The 12237-nt window shown below is 55.2% G+C and overlaps 1 protein-coding gene across 1 annotated transcript in view; it reads left to right on the top strand.

Annotated features, from left to right (window-relative positions):
- Window positions 1-12237, top strand: part of LOC140407727 (G patch domain-containing protein 2-like) — a 275429-nt gene that overhangs the window by 200647 nt on the left and 62545 nt on the right. The window contains exon 5 of the mRNA XM_072495023.1: window positions 11668-11753. Within this exon, the coding sequence (XP_072351124.1) occupies window positions 11668-11753 (86 nt within the window). The remainder of the gene's footprint in view (window positions 1-11667; window positions 11754-12237) is intronic.

Raw genomic sequence — 12237 nt, 5'->3', positions numbered from 1 at the left:
ACTGTCCAGTGATCCCTGGGTTAGAGAGAGCGGGGAAATCAGCCAGGATTCCTGCTCCTGATCACTGTCCAGTGACCCCTGGGTTAGAGAGAGAGAGAGGGGAAATCAGCCAGGGTTCCTGCTCCTGATCACTGCCCAGTGACCCCTGGGTTTCAGAGAGAGAGAGGAAATCAGCCAGGGTTCCTGCTCCTGATCACTATCCAGTGATCTCTGGGTTAGAGAGAGAGGGGAAATCAGCCAGGGTTCCTGCTCCTGATCACTGACCATTGATCCCTGGGCTAGAGCGAGAGTGGAAATCAGCCAGGGTTCCTGCTCCGAATCACTGTGCAGTGATCCGTGGGTTCGAAAGAGGGGAAATCAGCCAGGGTTCCTGCTCCTGATCACTGTCCAGTGATCCCTGGGTTAGAGAGAGAGGGGAAGTCAGCCAGGATTTGTGCTCCTAATCACTGTCCAGTGATCCCTGGGTTAGAGAGAGAGGGAAAATCAGCCAGGGTTCCTGCTCCTGATCACTGTCCAGTGATCTCTGGGTTAGAGAGAGAGGGGAAATCAGATAGGGTTCCTGCTCCTGATCACTGTACAGTGATCCCTGGGTTAGAGAGAGAGAGGAAATCAGCCAGTGTTCCTGCTCCTAAGCACTGTCCAGTGATCCCTGGGTTGGAGTGAGAGGGGAAATCAGCCAGGGTTCCCTCTCCTAATCACTGTCCAGTGATCCCTGGGTTAGAGAGAGAGGGGGGGGAATACAGCCAGGTTCCTGCTCCTGATCACTGCCCAGTGATCCCTGGGTTAGAGAGAGAGGGGAAATCAGCCAGGGTTCCTGCTCCTAATCACTGTCCAGTGATCCCTGGGTTAGAGAGAGGGGAAATCAGCCAGAGTTCCTGCTCCTGATCACTGCCCAGTGATCCCTGGGTTAGAGAGAGAGGGGAAATCAGCCAGGTTTCCTGCTCCTGATCACTGTCCAGTGTTCCCTTGGTTCGAGAGAGAGGGGAAATCAGCCAGGGTTCCTGCTCCTAATCACTGTCCAGTGATCCCTGGGTTAGAGAGAGGGGAAATCAGCCAGGGTTCCTGCTCCTGATCACTGCGCCGTGATCCCTGGGTTAGAGAGAGAGGGGAAATCAGCCAGGGTTCCTGCTCCTGATCACTGTCCAGTGATTCCTGGGTTAGAGAGAGATAGAGAGAGGGGAAACCAGCCAGGGTTCCTGCTCCTGATCACTGTCCAGTGATCCCTGGGTTAGAGAGAGAGCGAGGAAATCAGCCAAGGTTCCTGCTCCTGATCACTGTCCAGTGATCCCTGGGTTAGAGAGAGAGAGGGGAAATCAGCCAGGGTTCCTGCTCCTGATCACTGCCCAGTGATCCCTGGGTGAGAGAGAGAGAGGGGAAATCAGCCAGGGTTCCTGCTCCTGATCACTGTCCAGTGAGCCATGGGTTAGAGAGAGGGGAAATCAGCCAGGGTTCCTGCCCCTGATCGCTGCCCAGTGATCTCTGGGTTAGAGAGAGAGGGGAAATCAGCCTGTGTTCCTGCTTCTAATCACTGTCCAGTGATCCCTGGCTTAGAGAGAGGGGAAATCAGCCAGGGTTCCTGCTCCTGATCACTGTCCAGTGATCCCTGGGTTAGAGAGAGAGAGGGGAAATCAGCCAGGGTTCCTGCTCCTGATCACTGTACAGTGATCCCTGGGTGAGAGAGAGAGAGGGGAAATCAGCCAAGGTTCCTGCTCCGAATCACTGTCCAGTGTTCCCTGGGTTAGAGAGAGAGGGAAAATCAGCCAGGGTTCCTGCTCCTGATCACTGTCCAGTGAGCCCTGGGTTAGAGAGAGCGAGAGGGGAAATCAGCCAGGGCTCCCGCTCCTGATCACTGTCCAGTGATCCATGGGTTAGAGAGAGAGGGGAAATCAGCCAGGGTTCCTGCTCCTGGTCACTGCCCAGTGATCCCTGGGTTAGAGAGAGAGAGGGGAAATCAGCCAGTGTTCCTGCTCCTGATCACTGTCCAGTGGTCCCTGGGTTAGAGAGAGAGAGAGAGAGGGGGGAAATCTGCCAGGGTTCCTGCTCCTGATCACTGTCCAGTAATCCCTGGGTTAGAGAGAGAGAGAGGAAATCAGCCAGGGTTCCTGCTCCTGATCACTGCCCAGTGATCCCTGGGTTAGAGAGAGAGAGGGGAAATCAACCAGGGTTCCTACCCCTTATCACTGTCCAGTGGTCCCTGGTTTAGAGAGAGAGGGGAAATCAGCCAGGGTTCCTGCTCCTGATCACTGCCCAGTGATCCATGGGTTAGAGAGAGCGAGGAAATCAGCCAGGGTTTCTGATCACTGCCCAGTGATCCCTGGGTTAGAGAGAGCGAGGGAAAATCAGACAGGGTCCCTGCTCCTGATCACTGCCCAGTGAGCCCTGGGTTAGAGAGAGAGGGGAAATCAGCCAGGGTCCCTGCTCCTGATCAATGTCCAGTGATCCCTGCGTTAGAGAGAGAGAGGGGAAATCAGCCAGGGTTCCTGCTCCTGATCAGTGTCCAGTGATCTCTGGGTGAGAGAGAGAGGGGAAATCAGCCAGGGTTCCGGCTCCTGATCACTGCCCAGTGATCCCTGGGTTAGAGAAGGAGGGGAAATCAGCCAGGGCTCCTGCTCCTGATCACTGTCCAGTGATCCCTGGGTCAGAGAGAGAGAGGGGAAATCAGCCAGGGCTCCTGCTTCTGATCACTGTCCAGTGATCCCTGGGTTAGAGAGGCGGGGGGGGGGGGGGGAAATCAGCCAGGGTTCCTGCTCCTGATCACTGCCCAGTGAGCCCTGGGTTGGAGAGAGGGGAAATCAGCCAGGGTTCCTGCTCCTGATCACTGTCCAGTGATCCCTGGGTTAGAGAGAGAGAGGAAATCAGCCAGGGTTCCTGCTCCTGATATTTGTCCAGTGATCTCTGGGTTAGAGAGAGAGGGGAGATCAGCGAGGGTTCCTGCACCTGATGACTGTCCAGTGATCCCCGGGTTAGATAGAGGGAGGAAATCAGCCAGGGTTCCTGCTCCTGATCACTGTCCAGTGATCCCTGGGTTAGAGAGAGAGGGAAAATCAGACAGGATTCCTGCACCTGATCACTGTCCAGTGATCTCTGGGTTAAAGAGAGGGGAAATCAGCCAGGGTTCCTGCTCCTGATCACTGTCCAGTGATCCCTGGTATAGAGAGAGAAGGGAAATCAGCCAGGGTTCCTGCTCCTGATCACTCTCCAGTGACCCCTGGGTTAGAGAGAGAGAGGGGAAATCAGCCAGGGTTCCTGCTCCTGATCACTGCCCAGTGACCCCTGGGTTAGAGAGAGAGGGGAAATCAGACTGTGTTCCTGCTTCTAATCACTGTCCAGTGATCCCTGGGTTGGAGAGAGAGAGAGGAAATCAGCCAGGGTTCCTGCTCCTGATCACTGCCCAGTGATCCCTGGGTTAGAGAGAGCGAGGAAATCAGCCAGGGTTTCTGATCACTGCCCAGTGTGCCCTGGGTTAGAGAGAGCGAGGGTAAATCAGACTGGGTCCCTGCTCCTGATCACTGCCCAGTGACCCCCGGGTTAGAGAGAGGGGAAATCAGCCAGGGTTCCTGCTCCTGATCACTGCCCAATGATCCGTGGGTTAGAGAGAGAGGGGAAATCAGCCTGGGTTCCTGCTCCTGATCACTGTCCAGTGATCCCTGGGTAGAGAGAGAGAGGGGGGAAATTAGCCAGGGTTCCTGCTCCCACTCACTGTCCAGTGATCCCTGGGTTAGAGAGAGAGGGGGGGGAAATCAGCCAGGGTTCCTGATCACTGTCCAGTGATCCCTGGATTAGAGAGAGAGGGGAAACCAGCCAGGGTTCCTGCTCCTGATCACTGTCCAGTGATCCCTGGGTTAGAGAGAGAGAGGGGGGAAATCAGCCAGGGTTCCTGCTTCTGATCACTGTCCAGTGATCCCTGGGTTAGAGAGGGGGGGTGGGGGGAATCATCCAAGGTTCCTGCTCCTGATCACTGCCCAGTGAGCCCTGCGTTAGAGAGAGGGGAAATCAGCCAGGGTTCCTGCTCCTGATCACTGCCAATGATCCGTGGGTAAGAGAGAGAGGGGAAATCAGCCTGGGTTCCTGCTCCTGATCACTGTCCAGTGATCCCTGCGTTAGAGAGAGAGAGAGAGAGAGAGAGGGGAAATCAACCAGGGTTCCTGCTCCTGATCACTGTCCAGTGATCCCTGGGTTAGAGAGAGAGAGGAAATCAGCCAGGGTTCCTGCTCTTGATATTTGTCCAGTGATCCCTGGGTTAGAGAGAGAGAGAGAGAGAGAGAGGGGAAATCAACCAGGGTTCCTGCTCCTGATCACTGTCCAGTGATCCCCGGGTTAGATAGAGGGAGGAAATCAGCCAGGGTTCCTGCTCCTGATCACTGTCCAGTGATCCCTGGGTTAGAGAGAGAGGGAAATCAGTCAGGGTTCCTGCACCTGATCACTGTCCAGTGATCTCTGGGTTAGAGAGAGAGGGGAAATCAGCCAGGGTTCCTGCTCCTAATCACTGTCCAGTGATCCCTGCATTAGAGAGAGGGGAAATCAGCCAGGGTTCCTGCTCCTGATCACTGTCCAGTGATCCCTGGGTTAGAGAGAGCGGGGAAATCAGCCAGGATTCCTGCTCCTATTCACTGTCCAGTGATCCCTGGGTTAGAGAGAGAGGGGAAATCAGCCAGGGTTCCTGCTCCTAATCACTGTCCAGTGACCCCTGGGTTAGAAAGAGAGAGGGGAAATCAGCCAGGGTTCCTGCTCCTGATCACTGTCCAGTGATCCCTGGGTTAGAGAGAGGGGAAATCACCCAGGCTTCCTGCTCCTGATCGCTGTCCAGTGATCCCTGGGTTAGAGAGAGAGAGGGGAAATCAGCCAGGGTTCCTGCTCCTGATCACTGTCCAGTTATCCTTGGGTTAGATAGAGAGGGGAAATCAGCCAGGGTTCCTGCTCCTGATCGCTGTCCAGTGATCCCTGGGTTAGAGAGAGAGAGGGGAAATCAGCCAGGGTTCCTGCTCCTGATCACTGTCCAGTGATCCCTGGGTTAGAGAGAGCGGGGAAATCAGCCAGGATTCCTGCTCCTGATCACTGTCCAGTGACCCCTGGGTTAGAGAGAGAGAGGGGGGAAATCAGCCAGGGTTCCTGCTCCTGATCACTGCCCAGTGACCCCTGGGTTTCAGAGAGAGAGAGGAAATCAGCCAGGGTTCCTGCTCCTGATCACTGTCCAGTGATCCCTGGGTTAGAGAGAGAGGGGAAATCAGCCAGGGTTCCTGCTCCTGATCACTGTCCAGTGATCCCTGGGTTAGAGAGAGAGGGGAAATCAGCCAGGCTTCCTGTTCCTGATCGCTGTCCAGTGATCCCTAGGTTAGAGAGAGAGGGAAATCAGCCAGGGCTCCTGTTCCTGATCACTGTCCAGTGATCCCTGGGTTAGAGAGAGGGGAAATCAGCCAGGGTTCCTGCTCCTGATCACTGTCCAGTGATCCCTGGGTTAGAGAGAGAGGGAAATCAGCCAGGGCTCCTGTTCCTGATCACTGTCCAGTGATCCCTGAGTTAGAGAGAGGGGAAATCAGCCAGGGTTCCTGCTCCTGATCACTGTCCAGTGATCCCTTGGTTAGAGAGAGAGAGGAAATCAGCCAGGGCTCCTGCTCCTGATCAGTGTCCAGTGATCTCTGGGTTAGAGAGAGCGGGGAAATCAGCCAGGGTTCCTGATCCTGATCACTGTCCAGTGATCCCTGGGTTAGAGAGAGAGAGGAAATCAGCCAGGGTTCCTGCTCCTGATCACTGTCCAGTGATCTCTCGGTTAGAGAGAGAGAGGAAATAAGCCAGGGTTCCTGATCACTGCCCAGTGAGCCCTGGGTTAAAGAGAGAGAGGAAATCAGCCAGGGTTCCTGCTCCTGATCACCGCCCAGTGAGCACTGCGTTAGAGAGAGCGAGGAAATCAGCCAGGGTTCCTGCTCCTGATCACTGCCCAATGATCCGTGGGTTAGAGAGAGAGGGGAAATCAGCCAGGGTTTCTGATCACTGCCCAGTGAGCCCTGGGTTAGAGAGAGCGAGGGAAAATCAGACAGGGTCCCTGCTCCTGATCACTGCCCAGTGACCCCCGGGTTAGAGAGAGGGGAAATCAGCCAGGGTTCCTGCTCCTGATCACTGCCCAATGATCCGTGGGTTAGAGAGAGAGGGGAAATCAGCCTGGGTTCCTGCTCCTGATCACTGTCCAGTGATCCCTGGGTAGAGAGAGAGAGGGGGGAAATTAGCCAGGGTTCCTGCTCCCACTCACTGTCCAGTGATCCCTGGGTTAGAGAGAGAGGGGGAAATCAGCCAGGGTTCCTGCTCCTGATCACTGTCCAGTGATCCCTGGATTTGAGAGAGAGAGGGGGGAAATCAGCCAGGGCTCCTGCTTCTGATCACTGTCCAGTGATCCCTGGGTTAGAGAGAGAGAGGGGGGAAATCAGCCAGGGTTCCTGATCACTGTCCAGTGATCCCTGGATTAGAGAGAGAGGGGAAATCAGCCAGGGTTCCTGCTCCTGATCACTGTCCAGTGATCCCTGGGTTAGAGAGAGAGAGGGGGGAAATCAGCCAGGGTTCCTGCTTCTGATCACTGTCCAGTGATCCCTGGGTTAGAGAGGGGGGGTGGGGGGAATCATCCAAGGTTCCTGCTCCTGATCACTGCCCAGTGAGCCCTGCGTTAGAGAGAGGGGAAATCAGCCAGGGTTCCTGCTCCTGATCACTGCCAATGATCCGTGGGTAAGAGAGAGAGGGGAAATCAGCCTGGGTTCCTGCTCCTGATCACTGTCCAGTGATCCCTGCGTTAGAGAGAGAGAGAGAGAGAGAGAGGGGAAATCAACCAGGGTTCCTGCTCCTGATCACTGTCCAGTGATCCCTGGGTTAGAGAGAGAGAGGAAATCAGCCAGGGTTCCTGCTCTTGATATTTGTCCAGTGATCCCTGGGTTAGAGAGAGAGAGAGAGAGAGAGAGGGGAAATCAACCAGGGTTCCTGCTCCTGATCACTGTCCAGTGATCCCCGGGTTAGATAGAGGGAGGAAATCAGCCAGGGTTCCTGCTCCTGATCACTGTCCAGTGATCCCTGGGTTAGAGAGAGAGGGAAATCAGTCAGGGTTCCTGCACCTGATCACTGTCCAGTGATCTCTGGGTTAGAGAGAGAGGGGAAATCAGCCAGGTGTCCTGCTCCTAATCACTGTCCAGTGATCCCTGCATTAGAGAGAGGGGAAATCAGCCAGGGTTCCTGCTCCTGATCACTGTCCAGTGATCCCTGGGTTAGAGAGAGCGGGGAAATCAGCCAGGATTCCTGCTCCTATTCACTGTCCAGTGATCCCTGGGTTAGAGAGAGAGGGGAAATCAGCCAGGGTTCCTGCTCCTAATCACTGTCCAGTGACCCCTGGGTTAGAAAGAGAGAGGGGAAATCAGCCAGGGTTCCTGCTCCTGATCACTGTCCAGTGATCCCTGGGTTAGAGAGAGGGGAAATCACCCAGGCTTCCTGCTCCTGATCGCTGTCCAGTGATCCCTGGGTTAGAGAGAGAGAGGGGAAATCAGCCAGGGTTCCTGCTCCTGATCACTGTCCAGTTATCCTTGGGTTAGATAGAGAGGGGAAATCAGCCAGGGTTCCTGCTCCTGATCGCTGTCCAGTGATCCCTGGGTTAGAGAGAGAGAGGGGAAATCAGCCAGGGTTCCTGCTCCTGATCACTGTCCAGTGATCCCTGGGTTAGAGAGAGCGGGGAAATCAGCCAGGATTCCTGCTCCTGATCACTGTCCAGTGACCCCTGGGTTAGAGAGAGAGAGGGGGGAAATCAGCCAGGGTTCCTGCTCCTGATCACTGCCCAGTGACCCCTGGGTTTCAGAGAGAGAGAGGAAATCAGCCAGGGTTCCTGCTCCTGATCACTGTCCAGTGATCCCTGGGTTAGAGAGAGAGGGGAAATCAGCCAGGGTTCCTGCTCCTGATCACTGTCCAGTGATCCCTGGGTTAGAGAGAGAGGGGAAATCAGCCAGGCTTCCTGTTCCTGATCGCTGTCCAGTGATCCCTAGGTTAGAGAGAGAGGGAAATCAGCCAGGGCTCCTGTTCCTGATCACTGTCCAGTGATCCCTGGGTTAGAGAGAGGGGAAATCAGCCAGGGTTCCTGCTCCTGATCACTGTCCAGTGATCCCTGGGTTAGAGAGAGAGGGAAATCAGCCAGGGCTCCTGTTCCTGATCACTGTCCAGTGATCCCTGAGTTAGAGAGAGGGGAAATCAGCCAGGGTTCCTGCTCCTGATCACTGTCCAGTGATCCCTTGGTTAGAGAGAGAGAGGAAATCAGCCAGGGCTCCTGCTCCTGATCAGTGTCCAGTGATCTCTGGGTTAGAGAGAGCGGGGAAATCAGCCAGGGTTCCTGATCCTGATCACTGTCCAGTGATCCCTGGGTTAGAGAGAGAGAGGAAATCAGCCAGGGTTCCTGCTCCTGATCACTGTCCAGTGATCTCTCGGTTAGAGAGAGAGAGGAAATAAGCCAGGGTTCCTGATCACTGCCCAGTGAGCCCTGGGTTAAAGAGAGAGAGGAAATCAGCCAGGGTTCCTGCTCCTGATCACCGCCCAGTGAGCACTGCGTTAGAGAGAGCGAGGAAATCAGCCAGGGTTCCTGCTCCTGATCACTGCCCAATGATCCGTGGGTTAGAGAGAGAGGGGAAATCAGCCTGGGTTCCTGCTCCTGATCACTGTCCAGTGATCCCTGGGTAGAGAGAGAGAGGGGGGAAATCAGCCAGGGTTCCTGCTCCCACTCACTGTCCAGTGATCCCTGGGTTAGAGAGAGAGGGGGAAATCAGCCAGGGTTCCTGCTCCTGATCACTGTCCAGTGATCCCTGGGTTAGAGAGAGAGAGGGGGGAAATCAGCCAGGGCTCCTGCTTCTGATCACTGTCCAGTGATCCCTGGGTTAGAGAGAGAGAGGGGGGAAATCAGCCAGGGTTCCTGATCACTGTCCAGTGATCCCTGGATTAGAGAGAGAGGGGAAATCAGCCAGGGTTCCTGCTCCTGATCACTGTCCAGTGATCCCTGGGTTAGAGAGAGAGAGGGGGGAAATCAGCCAGGGTTCCTGCTTCTGATCACTGTCCAGTGATCACTGGGTTAGAGAGGGGGGGGTGGGGGGAATCATCCAAGGTTCCTGCTCCTGATCACTGCCCAGTGAGCCCTGGGTTAGAGAGAGGGGAAATCAGCCAGGGTTCCTGCTCCTGATCACTGCCAATGATCCGTGGGTAAGAGAGAGAGGGGAAATCAGCCTGGGTTCCTGCTCCTGATCACTGTCCAGTGATCCCTGCGTTAGAGAGAGAGAGAGAGAGAGAGAGAGGGGAAATCAACCAGGGTTCCTGCTCCTGATCACTGTCCAGTGATCCCTGGGTTAGAGAGAGAGAGGAAATCAGCCAGGGTTCCTGCTCTTGATATTTGTCCAGTGATCCCTGGGTTAGAGAGAGAGAGAGAGAGGGGAAATCAACCAGGGTTCCTGCTCCTGATCACTGTCCAGTGATCCCCGGGTTAGATAGAGGGAGGAAATCAGCCAGGGTTCCTGCTCCTGATCACTGTCCAGTGATCCCTGGGTTAGAGAGAGAGGGAAAATCAGTCAGGGTTCCTGCACCTGATCACTGTCCAGTGATCTCTGGGTTAGAGAGAGAGGGGAAATCAGCCAGGGTTCCTGCTCCTAATCACTGTCCAGTGATCCCTGCATTAGAGAGAGGGGAAATCAGCCAGGGTTCCTGCTCCTGATCACTGTCCAGTGATCCCTGGGTTAGAGAGAGCGGGGAAATCAGCCAGGATTGCTGCTCCTATTCACTGTCCAGTGATCCCTGGGTTAGAGAGAGAGGGGAAATCAGCCAGGGTTCCTGCTCCTAATCACTGTCCAGTGACCCCTCGGTTAGAGAGAGAGAGGGGAAATCAGCCAGGGTTCCTGCTCCTATTCACTGTCCAGTGATCCCTGGGTTAGAGAGAGCGGGGAAATCAGCCAGGATTCCTGCTCCTATTCACTGTCCAGTGATCCCTGGGTTAGAGAGAGAGGGGAAATCAGCCAGGGTTCCTGCTCCTAATCACTGTCCAGTGACCCCTGGGTTAGAGAGAGAGAGAGGAAATCAGCCAGGTTTCCTGCTCCTGATCACTGTCCAGTGATCCCTGGGTTAGAGAGAGGGGAAATCACCCAGGCTTCCTGCTCCTGATCGCTGTCCAGTGATCCCTGGGTTAGAGAGAGAGAGGGGAAATCAGCCAGGGTTCCTGCTCCTGATCACTGTCCAGTTATCCTTGGGTTAGAGAGAGAGGGGAAATCAGCCAGGGTTCCTGCTCCTGATCGCTGTCCAGTGATCCCTGGGTTAGAGAGAGAGAGGGGAAATCAGCCAGGGTTCCTGCTCCTGATCACTGTCCAGTGATCCCTGGGTTAGAGAGAGCGGGGAAATCAGCCAGGATTCCTGCTCCTGATCACTGTCCAGTGACCCCTGGGTTAGAGAGAGAGAGAGGGGAAATCAGCCAGGGTTCCTGCTCCTGATCACTGCCCAGTGACCCCTGGGTTTCAGAGAGAGAGAGGAAATCAGCCAGGGTTCCTGCTCCTGATCACTGTCCAGTGATCCCTGGGTTAGAGAGAGAGGGGAAATCAGCCAGGCTTCCTGTTCCTGATCAGTGTCCAGTGATCCCTGGGTTAGAGAGAGAGGGGAAATCAGCCTGGGTTCCTGCTCCTGATCACTCTCCAGTGATCCCTGGGTTAGAGAGAGAGGGAAATCAGCCAGGGCTCCTGTTCCTGATCACTGTACAGTGATCCCTGGGTTAGATAGAGGGGAAATCAGCCAGGGTTCCTGCTCCTGATCACTGTCCAGTGATCCCTGGGTTAGAGAGAGAGGGAAATCAGCCAGGGCTCCTGTTCCTGATCACTGTCCAGTGATCCCTGGGTTAGAGAGAGGGGAAATCAGCCAGGGTTCCTGCTCCTGATCACTGTCCAGTGATCCCTGAGTTAGAGAGAGAGAGGAAATCAGCCAGGGCTCCTGCTCCTGATCAGTGTCCAGTGATCTCTGGGTTAGAGAGAGCGGGGAAATCAGCCAGGGTTCCTGATCCTGATCACTGTCCAGTGATCCCTGGGTTAGAGAGAGAGGAAATCAGCCAGGGTTCCTGCTCCTGATCACTGTCCAGTGATCTCTGGGTTCGAGAGAGAGAGGAAATAAGCCAGGGTTCCTGCTCCTGATCACCGCCCAGTGAGCCCTGGGTTAGAGAGAGAGAGGGGAAATCAGCCAGGGTTCCTGCTCCTAATCACTGTCCAGTGATCCCTGGGTTAGAGAGAGCGGGGAAATCAGCCAGGGATCCTGCTCCTGATCACTGTCCAGTGATCCCTGGGTTAGAGAGAGAGAGGGGAAATCAGCCAGGGTTCCTGCTCCTGGTCACTGTCCAGTGATCCCTGGGTTAGAGAGAGCGGGGAAATCAGCCAGGGATCCTGCTCCTGATCACTGTCCAGTGATCCCTGGGTTAGAGAGAGAGAGGGAAATCAGCCAGGGCTCCTGTTCCTGATCACTGTCCAGTGAGCTCTGGGTTCAAAGGGAACGGGGTAATTATTGAAGCATCTCATACCCACCCAATTCTTGATTGATGTCTACATTTTTGCCCCAATCCCCTGCGAATGGCGTTGGCAGTGTCGTACGTTAGCTGTTTAGATGGTGTTGCTGTTTCTTCAGGCTCTCCATTTTTCTCGGCAGACAGACAAGTGTTCACCTTGGATCGCTGTGCACTGGGGATGTGAAAAGACGAAGGAAAACTGCAACGGTTAGCAGCCCTGCCTCAGGTAATGGTCAGCGTCACTCCCCACAAACCCACTGTCTCCACGTCACTCCCCACAAACCCACTGTCTCCACGTCACTCCCCACAAACCCACTGTCTCCACGTCACTCCCCACAAACCCACTGTCTCCACGTCACTCCCCACAAACCCACTGTCCCCACGTCACTCCGCACAAACCCACTGTCCCCACGTCACTCCCCACAAACCCACTGTCTCCACGTCACTCCCCACAAACCCACTGTCCCCACGTCACTCCGCACAAACCCACTGTCTCCACGTCACTCCCCACAAACCCACTGTCCCCACGTCACTCCGCACAAACCCACTGTCTCCACGTCACTCCTCACAAACCCACTGTCTCCACGTCACTCCCCACAAACCCACTGTCTCCACGTCACTCCCCACAAACCCACTGTCCCCACGTCACTCCCCACAAACCCACTGTCTCCACGTCACTCCCCACAAACCCACTGTCTCCACGTCACTCA

Source organism: Scyliorhinus torazame, chromosome 2 (assembly GCF_047496885.1).
Source record: "Scyliorhinus torazame isolate Kashiwa2021f chromosome 2, sScyTor2.1, whole genome shotgun sequence".
NCBI classification, from domain to species: domain Eukaryota; kingdom Metazoa; phylum Chordata; class Chondrichthyes; order Carcharhiniformes; family Scyliorhinidae; genus Scyliorhinus; species Scyliorhinus torazame.
This window is presented reverse-complemented; position numbering and strand designations above follow the sequence as displayed.